Here is a 17,951-nt window from a genome sequence, read left to right as displayed (position 1 = left end):
TGACTTCAATCAATACCTAGATACCTACAGTACAGCTAGTAACTAGCCACCAAAGAAAGGAAGTTCCTCTCCCATCATCTTTACACAATATTCCAAGCCACATTTCTATCCCTTAGGCAGGTTCAGTGTTGGTCCAGATCCAAGCCAGATGACCACTTAGCAGCCTTGGGTACACTGACTACCAAATTGCTCCCACTTGACATTAGAAAGGGTTTAACCAAAAGCTCTTCTGATTTTTACCAAATGGAAAGTTGCCCAGCTTTGCACTTGACTTTTCTCCAAAATCTTCTTTTTACCACTGTGGGGATGCCCATTTCTCTGAAGTGCATCTGTGAAACTTCGCACACTTGCTCAAGGATTTGTGTCATGAGAAGGCTCCATTCGTGCAACTGGCATGAGAAGCCACAGTGTGGGAAATAAAGCCCCTATTTTATCTGTTTACTTCATGACCCAGCCCTGTTGCATTTTGAGTCACTATCATTCTTACAGGTTTATTGAAAGCAACTTGGATGAATCACCTCATCTCCACCTTCCTTGCCTTTTTTAATAGACAGAGATGAAGTGATAGTCTCGGTGGCTGGAAGCAGCAGAGCTGGTTTGGCCCCTCTGTCCTAAGCCTCAGAAGGTGTCTGTTCCAGAGTACACGGGGAAGCTTCTGAGTCTGCGACACCAAAAGTGTGTGCCAACTTTGTGCCAGCTTTGGGCCACATTCTCAATTCTGGTATCACTCAACACAATATCCCATATAATAACTCCTCCCTTGCATTTTAAATTCCTTATTCACGCTTCTCAATTGCAATTTCTGCTTACTGTGTATTAATAGATCTTTGTGAGTATTGTAAACACATAACCTTTATGTTACCTTCTTATTGTATATATTTTCTTATTGTAGATATTTAAGATATATAGCACAGGGCCCAGCACAATGGCTAGGTGGCTAAATCCTTCTGTTGCATCTGCCAGGATCCCATATGGGCATCAGTTCATGTTCCAGCTCCCCTACTTTCCATTCATCTCCCTGCTTGTGGCCTGGGAGGGAAGTAGATGATGGCCCAAAGCCTTGGGACCCTGCATGCACATGGAAGACCCGGAAGAAGTTCTTGGCTTCGGATCTGCTCAGCTCCAGATGTTGTGGCTACATGGGGAGTAAACCAGCAGATGGAAGATCTTTCTCTGTCTCTTCTCCTCTCTATAAATCAGATTTTCCAATAAAAATAAGTAAATCTTTTTTTAAAAAAGATATATAGCAGGATGTACTTATGTATGTATACATAGTAAAAGAGTTATTAAAGTTAAGTAAGTTAACACATCCATCAGCTCACATCATGACTTTTTTTTTTTTTTGGCAAAACACCTAAAATGTACTCTTTCAGCAAAAATCTTAAATACAATATAACTAACTGTAGTCCTTGTAGATTAGATCTCTAGACTTGCTTATCGTATATATTTGGAACTTTGGATAACATAGCCCCCTCAAAAAAGTGGTAAAATGATACACTGAAAGACCTCAGGGACATAACAAACAATCACTACATAAACTTTTAAAGAAGCTATAGATTAAACAAAGATAAAGATTATGTAAACACAAAAACAAGAAGCTATAGAATATAAATAACTTTTAAGGAGTGAACAATAGCTCAGCCCAACAATAGTATTTCAGGCCCGGGGACGTGACCTAGCGGCTAAAGTCCTCGCCTTGAACGCACCAAGATCCCATTTGGGCGCCAGTTCTAATTCCAGTAGCTCCACTTCCCATCCAGCTCCCTGCTTGTGGCGTGGGAAAGCAGTTGAGGACGGCCCAAAGCCTTGGGACCCTGCACCCATGTTTGAGACCTGGAAGAAGTTCCTGGATTCTGACTTCGGATCAGCATAGCATTGGCCGTTGCGCTCACTTGGGGAGTGAATCATCGGACGAAGATCTTTCTCACTGTCTCTCCTCCTCTCTGTTTATCTGACTTTCCAATAAAAATAAATCTTTAAAAAAAAATAGTATTTCGATTTACGGAATGACAAGCTACCTAACTTTAAATCCTATTGGCTAAATCCTTGCCTTGCATCCACCAGGATCACATATGGGAGCCAGTTAATATCCCAGCTGCTCCACTTCCCATCCAACTCCCTGCTTATGGCCCAAAGCTCGGAACCCTGCCCCGACAAGGCAAACCTGGAAGAAGCTCCTGGTTTCTGGCTTTGGATTGGCTCAGCTCTGCCCATTGCAGCCACCTGGGGAGTGAACCTGCTGATGGAAGATCTTTCTCTCCACATCTCCTTCTCTCTGTATATCTGCCACTCCAATAAAATAAATCTTTTAAAAAATGAGAAAATCACTTGAACATTATACCACAGGGAGAATGCAAATTGCCAGTAAGCTCAAAATTAGGAAAATATGGATTAAAACCACCATAACACACTGCTCAATATCTATTAGAATGGCAACAATCATGAAAATGCATTACTGATAATGGAAAGGGTTTGGGGAGAGTAGAACTGCTATACATTGTTGGTGGAGACATGAAATGATACAGCAACAATGGAAAACAGTTTGACAATTTATTATAAAACTAAACAACAAATTGTCCTACAATCCAGCAATGCCATTCTTAGAAATTTATCCAAGAGAAACTAAAATGCATCATCACAGAAATGTTCATAGAACCATTATTCTTAGTAACAAAAAAAGATCTGAGCAATACAGATGTGCATCAACTAGTGCATCAACATTTTTTTCTAAGAATCACAATACAATTCAGCAATGAGAAGAAATCAAGTATCGACACCTGCTACAACCTACCGAACCTCAAAGGCAGGCTAAATATAAGCAGTCCAACACAAAGCAGTGCATGCATGCTGCATGATCACATAAAAAACTAGAATGACAGAAATCAGTGATTTCCCATGGCGGGGGATAAGAGCACACACATAAGAAAACATTTTAGATAAAAGAAATGTTCCCTTAAAAAAAAACTCCAAAACTGAAAAAAAAAATTCCAAAACTGGACTTTGGTGATTAAGGGACTATTGTTTGCACCATGTTGAGTGAAATAAGCTGGACACAGAAAAACACTGCACATTCTCCCTTATATGTGGGAGCTAATTTTTTTTTCATTTTTAAAAATAAAAATAAAATGCTAGAGTGTATAAATTTTATCACAAATACAGTGTTTTGTCAAACTTTGTTTTAAATATCTGTCAAACAAGTTGCTAAGAATTATGTGCTGCTATCATTTCAATCATCTGTGACTATTTTAAAATGTGTTATATATGAATAAAGTTGAACATCCATTCGATTATTGTTTATAATTTTTGCCTATAAACCTCATGAACTATGATCTTTAACCTTTTGCTTGTTGGTCTATTTTGTAGAGTAACCCTTTGACTATAATATAAATTAAAATTACATTTTAATTTATTGTCTCAAAAATTTTTTTAAATTGCACAAAAAACAAAAAATTTATCAAAACTCAATAAATTTTAAATTTACAACGTAAATTGGATTTTATATGTAAATTATACTTCAACAAAGCTTTTAAAAATATAAACCAGTAATATCTCACTAAAAATTGTAAACTGTACAACATAAAGAGCGTTAATAATAGAGCTTTTCAAAGAGCACCTTCAGGAATATATCCTTTGGCGATAAAAGATAACGAGGCATCTGTAAATCAGAGGAAAGGAAGAAAAGTTGCTCTTTTAAAAGTCAATCCACAAGTTTACTTTCCAAAGTCTAAAAAAAGCATAAGGTTGCACTATTAACAAGCTGGAGCGTTTCTCTACTCAGATTGGCAACACCTTTCATTATATCAAATGCTTATGAAACTGACAATGGATAATGCACTCCACTGCTATCACAGATACAAATAAGGAAATATTTCATGTCTGGTATATGGCTTTAACTGCATTCTTTCTTTTGAATTTTTATCTGTTTTGCTAATGTCTTTCTAAATTCTTTTTCATATGTACAATTTGTCACACTGTTCTCTGAAAAAAGTGTAACACATTACTTGAGTAAATTATTGGTATGTTTTACTTTATTATTGCAATATGCCAAAATCCTAGGACTAGAAGGATTCAAAATCACTAGTCCAAACTCCCTACAGAAGAGAATATTTCTCTCCTTCAGTGCACAAAACTGCAAGTCGTCAAGTCGTTGATTTGGTGATAAAAGACTGGAATGCCTGCAAACCTAGCAAAACTTAAAAGGAATGGGCTATGTCCATTGTTGTGTGAAAACTACAACACTGGATGATAGGTTTACAATGGGAAGCAATGTTACGGTAGCGACTGTCTCATGGAGATGAAAATTTGCCAAAGAAGAGGATGCTGTTGGAGTCGCTGTGCCTGATGAAGAACAGGAAAGGGTGATTACAGTGAAAGTCTTCATAGGCAGAAGCCGAGCTGACGTTGAAGCGGATGCCGGTCGCGGCAGCAGCCTCCGTGCCTTCCTCCGTGATCGCCACGAAGGACCTGTGCAGCAACTTGTCCGCATGCAGCCCGGACAGCGAGGACACGGAGCAGTCGGCGTTGCTCTCCACGAAGGCATCTTCCAGCCCCACGGTGGACAGGACAGGCCCAAGGTCGTAACTGCCCTCCACTTCCAGCCGGGGCAGGCGTAAATTCACGTTCTTTTCTTCCATATGCCCTGGGCTAGTCCACTCTACTAACTTCTCAGGAGTTATTCTGTCTATAATCTATATTTTAAAGGGAGCACAGAATGGCATGATGGTCAATAAAAGGTCAACTGCATCACTGATTTGTGTGTGTCAAAAATTACTGAGTTTTATAATAAATAAAAGCAGAAATTTCATTTAGTGTCTATGTAGCAAGCTGTTGTCTGAGATTTCTCTATTTAAATTATCTGTGTTTCCGTGAAAATCCAACAGCATTAAATGTGTAATTTAAATTTAAAACAATTAATTTCTTATTGTAGCGATCTTTCTTTCATTTTTCACTCTATCCCATTGTTTTTAAATGCATGTGACCACATATACAATTACTCTTGTGGTCACAGCTAACATCTATTTTACTTTATATGTATTTAACTTCTTGCTCTACCAAATATTTCTCATAAATATCTTCAAACTGCTAAATAATCTTTCCATAAGTTAAAATTTCTTTTCATTTTAAACATTTAAAATATAACAGGAAAAATGACAAATTTTAATAATTATTTCACTGTAATAATAATTACTATGAAGCTCAAACGAGGCATCTGAGTGAATTGAATGCTAGGATTACTGGTTTGGCTCAGAAAGATAACTTTTTCTTCTGAATTAATTTCAAAGTAATTCCCACAACTGGCTTTTTGAGCCAGTGCATAAATATTTTTAAATCTCTTATAAAAACTGTCATTTGGCTGTTTCAAAATATTTTCCAACTTTGAATGCTCATAGTTTCTCAGCCACAGCTTAGCAGTTGGAACTATAATAACAGCACCTAACATTATGGAGTGCTATCCATAACATAGATCTTCCTCTCTGTCTCTCCTCCTCTGTATATCTGACTTTCCAATAAAAATAAACAAATCTTTAAAAAAAAATAGCATGGCCCAAGGAAGTTAGGCTATTTCATTGGATTAACAAGCTATTAAAGGAGTAAGATCTGAATCAAAGATTTGCCGATCTCCAAAACACAGAACATTACCATTCTAATTTTTTAACTACAAAGTGACTAGGACCAAATTAAAGGAGTTCAAAAAATGAGAGTCAAATTATGATATTTCAAATATCCAGGAACTTAGTGAATAAACCTTTTTATTTATTTACTGAGTAAAATTTTCTAGGTGCACGCCTTTGATTTTGCCCCAACCAAAAGCACCTATAGATATCAACCATTTCTCAGACAAGTGGATGATATTTAGAACTCCCATATAATCAGAAACATTGATTTTCAGGTCATCTTGAAATACTTTAACATAGTCTTAGTGAGCCCGAGAACATCTATGGCTCCTCTTTAGCCCCCTGAGAAATACTGTCTACCTGGCACTGCCCAGCACATACCCGCTCAAAGCTCTGTGTGTTAGCTCGCCTAGATAAACCTCACGAAGCAAGGGCAAGGATAGAGAGATGTGTGGTCTCACCTTCTCCAGACCATCTATGTCATCAGGCAGAAGCACAAACATCTGGAGGCCGTTGTTTTTGTACGGGATCCCCAGGATTTTAGCCGGCAAGTCCTCGGGGAGCATGAAGCTGAAGGGATGGCGCTGTGTCATCATCAACACAGTTTTGCTTGTACTCTACAGCCGGTTAGCAAAGCGCACAGGGTCAGAAGACACAAGAGCAAAGGCATAATTAGATCAACCTACAATGATGCCCCCTGAAAATCAGCCTCACAAAAAGGATTTGCAATCTTCCAGTGTTCATTTGCTCACACGTGACTACATTTCACACTCCGTGTGTTTATACATTACTTAAAAAAGGCTTATACCTTATTCAGCCAAAATTCTTCCTCCTTGGTATCTTCTTTCTTAAACGCTCTGTCCCATTGCCCTTTAAAATAAACCGTGTTGATCAGCACCAGTTTGGTGGCGCTGCTCAGAGAGCCATCTGGAAACAAGTCTTTGATCCTTTCTGCAAATGAGTAAACAAAAAAAAATTGATCCATCTTCCAAATCACAAATGATGTGCATGGCAGTCCTGCAGAAGAGCATTTCCACATTGATGTTCCTCTCACATACATCATAAGCTTTTGGTTTATTCCAGTGGATCAGAAGGAAGAGAGTGGAAGAACCAGACTGTGGTACAGCACGTAAGGACGGAGTTTATGATACCAGCATGGTGTGTCAGAGTGCAGGTTTGAGTCCCGGCACACTCCCTGCTGTACATGGGGCTGAAAGCTCTATCATTATGCATGATGCTCCAGGAGAGCTGAGGTCTGGGTGTCCTGGATGTAAATAGCAAACACAGGTCTTGTGGGCAGAGCTCCATGTTTCTCACTTAATAAAAGCAAAGGATATTTCCTGTGATATTTTCACAGAGGGACCCAGGCTCACAAAGAAAAGTTCTCACATACAGGAAGGTGTATAAACCCACAATGAACACAAGCCCTATCAGAAATCCCAAAGATACTTAAATTTATAGCTGAGTGAGAATAATTCTCCACTGTTTCTGGGAAGCTGAACTTCTATGGCCCCTCTTGATTCCTACTGGTTCTCCCCACATTTGCTGAGGCCATTCCATCAATGGCAGGTCCTTCCATTCCTCCTGCCCATCTCTGCCTTGCATCCCTGCAAAACCCATATCATGTACACTCCCACAGCTTGTCCACATGGCACACCTCTCAGGTGCAAGCTGAAGGCTGCACTCAAAGCAGGCATCAAGAAGATTTATAATAAATGACCCACCCATACTCTACCATTTGTTTGGCTTTCAACCCAGGAATTAATCTTCTTTCGAGTTTCATCAGGTGCATTTAGAAAATCAACAGGCTCCAAAGATGCATGGTAATATTTTTCAACATAATCTAAGTATTTCTTTAGAAGAAACCGAGAAGGAATAGAAAGAGATTGAAAAGTCAGCTTGTCAATTGTCAACATATTTAAGTAAAATTATCTGTGCACTAGAACAACAAATATCTCAACAGGAACCTTGGAAGTCACCTGGAGTATTCTCATGCACATTTTCATGCAGTTATGATGAGGTTCAGGTTTCCCAAACTAGAACGAAATCCTCAGAAGTTTCCGAATGTCTGCAGTGCAGGCCAATAGCTCAGCAATGAGGTGGGCTCAAGCAGGCATAGGACTGAGCAACCCCATGGCCCATGGTCCTAACAGTATCAAGTAATCCCTCGTGACTCCCATTCACCAGTGTGATCAATGCAGGGAAGCTTACCTGGAGGAAAAGGTATGTTTTTTCTCCAAACAGTCTGTTGGTTATATTCAGCTCTCCTTCATTCCCGAGCTTATCTATATCAGTCAGTAACTTTTGGAAGTACTGATGTATCTCCTCCGTCTCCCCAATCTTAAAAATCAAAACAAAACTTCCATGGGATACCTTGGCAAAGGCCTAGAATCACCCTAAAGTGCTGCCCCATCTTCCCCTCACTTTGGAATCCTTGATGGGATTCATAACGAGGTGTGACCTTGGCTTTTACATACATCTTATGACAGTGCAGGCTATGACCCATTTCACCGCCGCAGAGGCACTTTCTACTTCAGTTCAACATCATGGATCTTGCATTTCTCACCTGGATTGTCTTGGTCTCAAATGTGATTGACCACTAAGGGTTTGGTACATTTGTCTTTAGCTTCCCATAAGACCATAAGCACCTATGGAAAGTGGGTGATTTCCAAGAAAATTCTTATCCACTAAAGGTTGGAAATTTCTGTTCTCCATAGCAGATGAGAAAAGTGATTCCTGATGGGATGAGTTACACATTGAGATAAAGTGAGATTTATTCCTATCTTGATTTTAAAAATCAAATTTTCCTATAGGATCCATTAATTTTATGATCGAGAACAGAGAATTACTCCCTGGTAGTGTGAGCTTACCCAGAACACTTTCCTGGAAAAAGAAATAACAGAAAGGTCATCTTCTTCCGGAATATAAGGTCCATGGACCTTGTCTTTGTTCATTGATTTTTTTTTTTTATTTCATTTATTTCTTTACTGAATCCTCAATGCCTAGAGCAGTACCTGCCTTATAATAGAGGATTAGACTAACTTTTTTATTTTTAATTAGAAAGGCAGATTTACAGAAAGATTTTCCATTTGCTGGTTCACTCCCCAAACAATTGCAATAGATGGAACTGAGCGATTCTGAAACTGAAGCCAAGAGTTTCTTCTGGGTCTCACACATGGATGTAGAATCCCAAGGCTTTAGGCCAGCCCCTATTGCTTTCCCAGTCCATAAGCATGGAGCTAAATAGGAAGTGGAACATCTGGGACAATAACCAGCACCCATATGGAATCCCCACTTGATGGGTAAGGATTAGCCAGTTGAGCCACTGCTCCAGGCCCTAATGTTGAAGTATTCTCCTCTACAAAATGAGGTGCCAGGTTGGGGAGCACTGAAAACAAAGGTGATCGATTTACACTAGAGTTTTTAATCATAAATACTGTGACAGGATCGCCTAAGTATAAGCTGACAAGCTTGAGTCCGTATAATCCATACACACAGAGAAGACACGACGCAGCAGTCCTCAGAAAGGACTTCAACAGGCCTGCAGAATCTCCAGCTGTGCAGACCGCAGGATCAGAACACGCTTCTCAACAGCTGAAGATCAACTGAGGGTGACAAGAAGTAGAAAGAAATGGAGGTGAGAGTGAATCAAAAGAGCAAACTTAGTTTTCAGAGACTGACCTGACAACAACGACAGATGTGAAGAGCACCCAAAAAAACTCAAAATAAACAAAAGGGAGAACAGGCACGTTAAACAAAAGTAGGAAAGTGGTAGATAAATAAATTATGATATTAATGAATGCAGAAACTAAGAGAAAGAGCCAAGCAGAAATTCAGGAACCAGAGAATATAACCACTGAATTAACAAATTCACAAGAGAGACATACAACAAACTGGATTAAGCAGAAGAAAGAATCGCTGAACTGAAAAGCAGGACATTGACAATTACTAAAAGATGGGGGAAGGTAAATAGTTAAAGTTTTAAAAATAGCTGAAGGGACTTATGAGACCTCGTCAAGTGGAAAACACAGACCACACTGTAGAGCAAGAAAAAGAAAAAGCATATTTGAAAATGTAATTACAGAAAATGTCCCAAATCTGAAGAGAACTTGGACATAAAAAGTAAATAAATTCAAAGAACTCCAAGTCATGTAAAACTAAAGAAACCTATGCCAAAATGTATCATAATCAACCTGACAGTGGTTATAAAGAGGGAAAAAGTAGGTAAAGAAAAGCTGCTTGAGCATACAAGAGGATTCTCTTACATTGTCAGAAGAGTTTTCAGTAAAACCTTGAAGATTAAAATGGATTTGGATAATATATTCAAAGCACTGAAAGCAAAATAAAATAAACCAAGATTGTTATCTCCAGGAAAAAAAATCCTTCAAAAACCAATAAATCCAAGAGACAAGCCTTTATAAAGACAAACTAAGGAAAATAATTGGAAGATTAAAGTAGTTAACAGTAGAGATTATACAGCAGGTGCTACAGCTGATGTCACAGAAATGAAAATAATGATGGAAAGTGCTATGCGTAATTACATACCAAAAACAAAACCTAGAAGACTGGCATGCATTTTCAGAAACATACATACCACCAAGACTAAATCATGAAGATACCAAAATTAAACAGTTCCGTAACAAGTGACAAAATTGAATCAATAATCAAAAAACTTCCAACAAAGAAAAGCCTGGAACCAAATAATTTAACCAAAGAACTCTATCAACTATTTCAAGGGAAAAAGATGCTAACCCTTTTCAAAGTCTCCCAGAATCAAAGAAGGAATTCATTCTATGTGATCAGTATCACTTTGATAACAAATCATGCAAAAAGAAAAAAACAAAAAAAATACACACAAGCGAGCATTGTTGCACGGCAGGGAAACCACATCTTGGGATCCTTGCCATCGCACACAGAATGCCTGGCACTGAGTCCACATCGGCCTCCTCCAATGCAACTCCCTGTGAATGTTCCTGGGAAGCAACAAATGGTGTCCCAAGCACTTGTGCTATACCTACCCACATGTGAGACGTAGATGGAGCTCCTGGCTCCTGGCTCCTGGCTCCTGGCCCCTGGCTCCTGGCTCCTGGCTCCTGGCTCCTGGCCCCTGGCCCCTGGCTCCTGGCTCCTGGCCCCTGGCTCCTGGCCTCTGGCTCCTGCAGCAGACCTGGCTATTACAGGCCTTTGATATCTTCTCTCTCTCACTCTTCCTCTCTTTCTCTCTTTTTCTCTTTCTCTCTCTCCCCTTTTCTATCACTGTCACTCTGCTTTTCAAATAAATAAAGAAATAAAGATCTTTAAGAGGCTCTGCTGTGGCATAGTAGGCTAAGCCTCTGCCTAGAGTGCTGGCATCCCATATGGGCCTCAGTTCAAGTCCTAGGTACTCCACTTCTGATCCAGCTTGTGCTTATGGCCTAAGAAGGAAGTAGAGAGTGGCCCGAGTTCTTGGGCCCCTGTACCCATGTGGAAGACCTAAAAACAAAAACAAAAACAACTCTTGTCTCCCGGCTTCAGATCAACACAACTCTGGCCTTTGTAATTATTTGAGGAATGAACCAGCAAATGAAAGATTCTCTCTCTCCCTCTCTCTTTCTCTATCTTTTTTTTTCACTCTGACTATAAAAAGGAAACTCTTCATTTAAAAAAAAGAAAGAAATCATTTTCAAAAAATAAAACCACTTTAGATAAATATTCTTATGAATACAAATTCTTAACAAACCCAATTCAATAGCACGTTGTAAGGGATATGCACCACAACTGAGTAGAACTTATACCTGGAATGCAGATAGGATTCAACCTACAAAATTCCAATGTACAACACCACCTCAGCAGAATTTATCACCCTTTCAAGATGGAAACTACCTGCACATTTTTAAAAACCAGATATGAAAGTCCATATCCAACACCATTCTCAGTGGTGAGCGACTGGAAGCGCTCTCTACTTTCAGGCAAACATGCCTACTCTTGTGATTGCTATTCAACATTTCCAACTTAGTACTGAAAATTCTAGGCAGAGTAACTAGACAAAGAAGAGACATTCAAATTGACAGGAAAAAAAAGGAAAATTATCTCTGCCCATCACGGCATAATCCTGCACGTAGAAAAGAGAAGGATAAACACAGCAAAATACCTGTTGCAATTAATACAGCAGTTCCACAAAGAACACCAAACCTACACACAAAATCAGTTATCTATGCACTGGTCATGACAAATCTGAAAAGAACATTAAGAAAGCTTTTTTATGCTTCTGATGCCATTTGCAATAGTATCAAAAGTATAATGCAACTAGGAATATATTTTACTAGAAGGTGAAAGACTTATAAATCACAAAATATTATTAAAATCAGCCAAAGGAAAAAAAACAAAAGTAAATGGTGAAACATCATGCTAGTGTTTTTGAGGGCTTTCTGTTGTTAAGATGTCCCTGGTACCCAACACAGTCCAAAGATTCAGTGTGCTCACTATCAAAATGTAGAAAATTGTATTTTTTGAAGAAATAGAAAAGAAATCCTAATTCAAATGTAGTCCTAAAGGGACTCTAAACAGCCAAAGTGATCTTTTTAAAAGAACAAAATGAAAGTTCTCATCATTGCCGATTGCAAACTAGGAAGCAGTGATAATCAGTACGCTGTGCGACTCACATGTAGAAGGAAACTTAGAGCTACAGTGTTTCTCTAAATTATGCAAACTCACTCAGAAAATAGAAAATATGAAGCAATTCCTAAGTCATTTGGTGAATCTGATATTTTATGAGCATCAAAACTGGACAGACGTATAATTGATCGATTTCATTTACAATACACTTTTTTACAATTCTAACAAAGTATCAGCAAATCCAACCCAATAACATACAGTGTTTTTATACATTGTGGCCAAGTTGCTTATTCCATAAATGCAAGAAAAGCTTATACGAAAAGAATCATTTTGTCATTGCTTCTAACAGGGAGGAAAGAAATCCCAACCACAGGAAAAATGGACAAACACCTGTAAGAATGAATCAAATAGGGCTACAAATGTCTACCTAAAACAAATAAATCTTGTAAACATAATGTTGAGTCAAAAATCCACAAGTTGCAAATAATAATGCCAAAAAGATATTGCATATAAGGAGATAATAAATACATGGGACTAGGAAACAGGATACCTCCTGTCTCAGCAGAGGATGGCACATACTCTAACAAGTTATTGGTAACTGACTTGTTGTGACTTGTTTCTCATTCTGGTGGAGAGGGATAAAGGATACACAGTGCATTTTTTCTTATGCCTCAATATTTTGCCATCAGTTTGAAAAACAAGTTTCCAAATATACTGAGGTCACATGTTAATGAAACAGTGCACATCAGGCCTGTCTCCAGGAACATCATTTTACTCATCTATTTCCCCATCAACTAATGAGGGGATTAACAGAGATGACCTTTGATGTGTGTTCCAGTCAAAGCCTTTGAGTCAGTAATTTTACTCTTTTTTGTAGCACTGAGCCTCCCAGAAAAATTCAGGGTCACGGACAGAACGTCTACTCTGAGTTGTACAGAGCTCAAACTCAGCTTCCAGGCTGGTGGTCAAGCTCTTAGCCCAGAGTGAAGTGCCCCTTTTCTAGTTGGCTCCAGAGTTCTATATGAACTATCATGATTGAGAGGAAAAGTCCTCTGAAAAGACCTGTGCCCCTCCACCAAAAGTGGGCACTGGAGCAGCTGTCTGAACCAAGGCTGCTGTAAGAATCTTGGCAGAAAGCTTGGCTCCCAAAAGATGCAGCATAGCCTGGAGGGAATTGGGAAATAAGCAGATCACATTGCTCAGCAGTTTGAACTGCGGTTTTGTGAGGACTGGACCATGACCATTGTCAGAATTATGTTCTTCCAGAGAGCTGCCACTGTCTCCTGACTAGAAGTCTTAACCCTTTTTCCGTGCTTGAGCCGAATGTCCTTTGAGTGAAGGATACTAGAACACTAGCTCAAAGTTACTGGTCCTCTACTAAAAATATTTTTAGAATTAAAACAGCGGTAAATAAACTATGGGTGGAATTTATGTCACCTACTAAACCACCATCTCTATATAATTAATGTGATTTAGTTTCTGAGGCTCAAAGGTAAATAACTTGTCCAGAGTAAAATTCCTCTTAAATTACCAAGCCTAGACTTGAACCCAAATCTGTTTAACTCCAAAACCAATCCTTCCTGCTGGGGAACTTTTCTGTTTATTAGCCTTTACAAATTATGTCATAGTGATCATGGTCCACTAAATTTAAGGCTTCTCCTTAATATTAAGGGCTTATTATTGTTGCATGATCCTAGCAACATCATTTTTCTGCAGTGGTTATTCTTACTTAACAATATGCGTCAAGTATTTCACATCTTTCCCAGTCCTTTTCCTCAATAAGCTCACACGAAATAATCGAACATGTTGAAATGTAAATTTTGCATCCTACCTCTTTTTCTCTAGTCTTTATTCTTGAGTCTTCTGTGTCTTTTGCAAAGTGAAACACCTGGTAGGGATAACGTGTTAGTATGATGATCATAGCAGAGAAAACACCACACAACATCAGGACAAAGGAAATGCTTATTAAAGGAACCCCAGGGACACACATTTATGTCTTTGCAAAATCTTGAAAGTTGCCCACTGACACTGGCTCATCCATACACGGTATTCATCACTAATGTATTATTTATACCCTAATAGACACTATGTTAATTCACCCAGTACTTTTTATTCTTCGTGATATTTCTCTAATTATGAGAATAATGTCTTTGGTGTGATGGTATTTGGAGTAGAGCTGCTCCGTGTTTCCACGGTCATTGTTCCCTGTGCCACAGGTCAGAATGAGCCTTTTTAGCAAGGTTAAACTAGAAGATTAAACTCCTTGCAGCAAATCTGCGTCTGGAAACCAACGGAAGCGTCCTACCTTCTGTAACTGAGAGGCAGTGGCTCCTCTGGTCCCTAGAAGGATCATGCCAATGGCAGTGGAGATGCCCACAGGAGAGAAGAAGACATTGCCATTCTCTGTTTTCTTCAGCACTTTGAAAAGATCAAACCCAAATTGAATATTTGCTGCGCCGAGTGACTCCATGATGATTTCAGGGGTATCTAAAACAACGATGAAAGCAATAACACCAGGTATTTGAATTGCTCTGTGTCACCAGGGCACTCATACTTCTCTTCCTCTCTGCGAGACAGTTCTGTTGCCCCCTTCTCTGGGCAGCAGCCAGCTTCAGGCTAGCATCTCCTGGTGGCGCTCAGCTCTCATTTGCTATGGAGCAGGGCTAATGCCTTACTAGTTCTCTTCTCCCTGTTCGCAGAACTTGTCTGACACTGACTGCAACTCCTCCTTGTGATAAGCCACCCCAGAGAGACCCAGCCCTTATTCTCCCCACGTCCAGCTTGCCCAGCTGCTCAGCCTATGACGAGAGGCAGAGAAGGCACCTGCAGGCCCACTGGCCTCACACGCAGACAATGGACTTTAACAATGAGATGCTCAGCCGCTGCACCCTAACTGACATTTTTTGTTACTTTGTTGCTTAAGAATCCCATCCAGAGAGTGGTAACATAGAATGAGTCTCTTAAATCTTAGTCCATAATTTCATTAAAACTATTTTCTTACATGGCATATTTTGGGTCATGGATTATTAGAGTGAGGGGATTATTTTTCTTTCCTATGTTGTTTTAGGCTTGTATTACTTCTATTACCTCACACACACAAAAAAAATAAAGAACCACTAATATTTATCAAAATAAATAACTACACCACACTTCATATTTTCTTCCTCATTAGCTGTTTGATAACCAGTTAACAAAAACTTCAAGAAACCAAATGTAAGAATAAAATAAATGCAAAATAAAGTCCCTGAGAGCCCACGTATGTTTGGGGATTTGGGATTCATTGGGCTTACCCCTGCTTAAACACCCCACCTCTGCTGTTACATCTTCCAAGTTCAATCCCAGGATTCCTTTTAGGCATTCTTGGAAGGCTTATTCTGAAAAAAAATGAGTTAACTTGATCTGTCAGCAGGATGAAAATGCATTGTCATGGCCATGGAAGCACTGAGTTTTTTTAAAAATCCACCTCAAGGAAAGTCTATGTACAACAAAAGTACGTCTTTCAAGTGAATATCAGTATTCTGGAAACACAAATCTAGAGGAAAAGGAAGAACTTACCTGGCTTCTAGCGAGACAGAGGTGTCTGGGCAAGGAATGAGGAAACATTTGTTAAATGAGTAGCTGATGCCCTTAATTTATAGCTCTCTCCGCCTCTCCCTGCTCATTAGTGTATTTCCAGTGAAACAACTGCTGTTTCCCAATGATAATTTCCCTAATAAAATTAGTCAAGGCTTCTGACAAACCTAAGGTTTAAGTATCTATTGTGCCTTTTATTCATAGACAAGAAGTTCTGCATTTGAAGTTGTCAGCAACGGTGTCTTAACTATAGTTCAAATAGTATGTACATCAGAGGTAGAGGAAGAGAATTTAAAGTTTAACTTCTCCAAAAGTCCTTAGAAATTCTTTGGGGTAGGAAGAGGAGTTGGAACAAGAGTTGAACCAAAAAAGGCACAAACTAACTAATTAACTAAACAGCAAAACCAGATCCAAGACCATAGTTCAAAAGAGGACCAAACTGTAGTATTAGAATCACCAGGGCAAACACATTAGCACCTGTGTGAGTCTCGAAGCATAATAATATTGGGAATCCACAGCAAAGAACTGGGTAGATCAGGGAATTTCTACCTTACATGCACATTAAAATCTAGTGGAGAGCTTCAGAAACATATGTGTGTTCAAGACCTACCAATACCCAACTGAGTCAACATGTCTGGGATGAGAACTAGGGATCACAATGGTTATGACCTCAGGTGATGATGATGCATAGCCAAAGCTGGGAACCACAGATTTATAGAGTCTAATGAAGACCTGAAAGAAGCGCAGTTTACTGAGCATGGGTGGATGGAGCTGTGTCCCAACAAGTCCTTCTTCCTAATGAAATTAGCTTTGTAGTAGAATTCTTTTGAATGACAAATACATAGAAGAAAATCTTGCTAAGAAAACAAGCAAAAAAAAAAAAAAAACCTCCCAGCAGACACATGTACACACACACACACACACACACACACACCATGCTAACTGCCGTTAATTCATAAGCACGCCCTAACCTTACCGATTTCAGGGAAGCAATGATGCCTAAAACAACAACAGCAACTCAGAACAAAATTGCACTTCCAAATTCCAGTTTCTCCTGCCAACCCTGGAACATGCCTGCTGGCTCTACTAGTTCATGAAAAGAAACAATCCTTGGATCAGACTCAATGCTCATCTTCAGTGAAGGGTGTGAAGATCACCATTGTTGTAAGGATGCAGCTTCTGAAAGACCCCCTAGCCTCTGCCCAAACAATGACCTCCTGAGGGAGACAGTCCTAAGGGCCGGGGCTGCGCTAGACTTCCAGAAAATTCATGGAAATGGACAGAAAAAGAGGTTCACCTGAATGCAAAAAGAATTTAAAATCCACGCATAGTTCTTTCATAATGTATAGCTCAATGAACTTTTTGTAGATGATTTTCATGCCTGGATTTCAAATAATTTTCACACTAAAATGGCCCTATCTTTAATTTCTCCATGAACTTTTTGAACTTCCTTCATGTAAATAAGTTTAGAAAGAATCAGTACTTAGTTATGAAGTTAATCCCGGATGTCAATGAAACAGAAATGTGAGTTTTTAAGTCTGGCATACAATATTTGAGTTGACAACACTCCACAGTTAAACGTCTGGTGGGATTATGTCTCAGTCCTTTCTCTGAAGCTCCTTAACCCCTCCCCCGTTCTATCACCCAGTTCATTTCATGTGCTCTTCCTAAAAATCCTTTCTCTACCATCTTCTTCCATTGGGAAATTGGTTTTCCCCTAGGAACAATTATATGCCGCAAAGCCTTCTGAGGGAAGAGCCATGCGCATCATGGCATCAGGAAGCCAGTTCTCCTTCACTTACCCTCAGTGTTTCCTTGAGCACGCGCCATCTCTCTGTGCTGGCCTTTTCCCTGACGTCTGCTCTGGCACTGCACCATACGCCTCCTGTCCACCATCAGCCACCAGTACTCTACTCCTTCCCTTCCTTGGGGCTAGCACTGCTCGTTTCCCTGCTCCTCCCCTTCCTTCTAGAGTTCACTCACTCAGTCTTTGATTGCCTGTTGTCATTATCAGGAGCTACTCGTGTTACAAGTCCCTGGACACTGAAACATGTCCCCATGGTCGCAGAGTCTCCTGTTTATTCTCTCTAACCCTGATTTTCATTGTCTTCACACAGATCATAGGTCTTCCTCCTATTCTTCTACCTGTTGTATCTGTTTCAATCTCTG

General features: G+C 39.5%; 1 protein-coding gene across 2 annotated transcripts; it reads right to left on the bottom strand.

The window, feature by feature from the left end:
• Positions 1-4,286: 4,286 nt before the first annotated feature.
• Positions 4,287-14,679, bottom strand: LOC121159580 (serpin B13-like). 2 transcript variants are annotated; one of them, XM_040984753.1, is made up of 8 exons: positions 14,515-14,679; positions 14,041-14,097; positions 13,511-13,537; positions 7,827-7,955; positions 7,351-7,468; positions 6,424-6,566; positions 6,077-6,232; positions 4,287-4,688 (listed from the first exon to the last, which is right to left on the bottom strand). In XM_040984753.1, the coding sequence occupies exons 1-8, from the start codon at positions 14,677-14,679 to the stop codon at positions 4,287-4,289; spliced, it is 1,197 nt and encodes a 398-aa protein (XP_040840687.1). The 2 variants fall into 2 exon arrangements, with proteins under 2 accessions (XP_040840687.1, XP_040840688.1); XM_040984754.1 differs by lacking the exon at positions 13,511-13,537.
• Positions 14,680-17,951: the final 3,272 nt, after the last annotated feature.

This window comes from Ochotona curzoniae, unplaced genomic scaffold, assembly GCF_017591425.1.
Source record: "Ochotona curzoniae isolate NIBS_2020 unplaced genomic scaffold, NIBS_Ocur_1.0 contig_43, whole genome shotgun sequence".
In the NCBI taxonomy this organism is placed as follows: domain Eukaryota; kingdom Metazoa; phylum Chordata; class Mammalia; order Lagomorpha; family Ochotonidae; genus Ochotona; species Ochotona curzoniae.
The sequence above is the reverse complement of the archived record's forward strand: the minus strand, read 5'-3'. Positions and strand labels throughout refer to the sequence as shown.

Excerpts from the sequence above, each read along its gene's own strand:
- LOC121159580 (XM_040984753.1), bottom strand. The coding sequence starts at position 14,679 with ATGGAGTCACTCGGCGCAGCAAATATTCAATTTGGGTTTGATCTTTTC. Across the intron at positions 13,538-14,040 it reads TAAAGACTAGAGAAAAAGAG|GACATTCGGCTCAAGCACGG; the intron begins GTAGGATGCAAA and ends CTTCACTCAAAG. Across the intron at positions 6,567-7,350 it reads GGTTGAAAGCCAAACAAATG|AAAGGATCAAAGACTTGTTT; the intron begins GTAGAGTATGGG and ends ACTCATTTGCAG.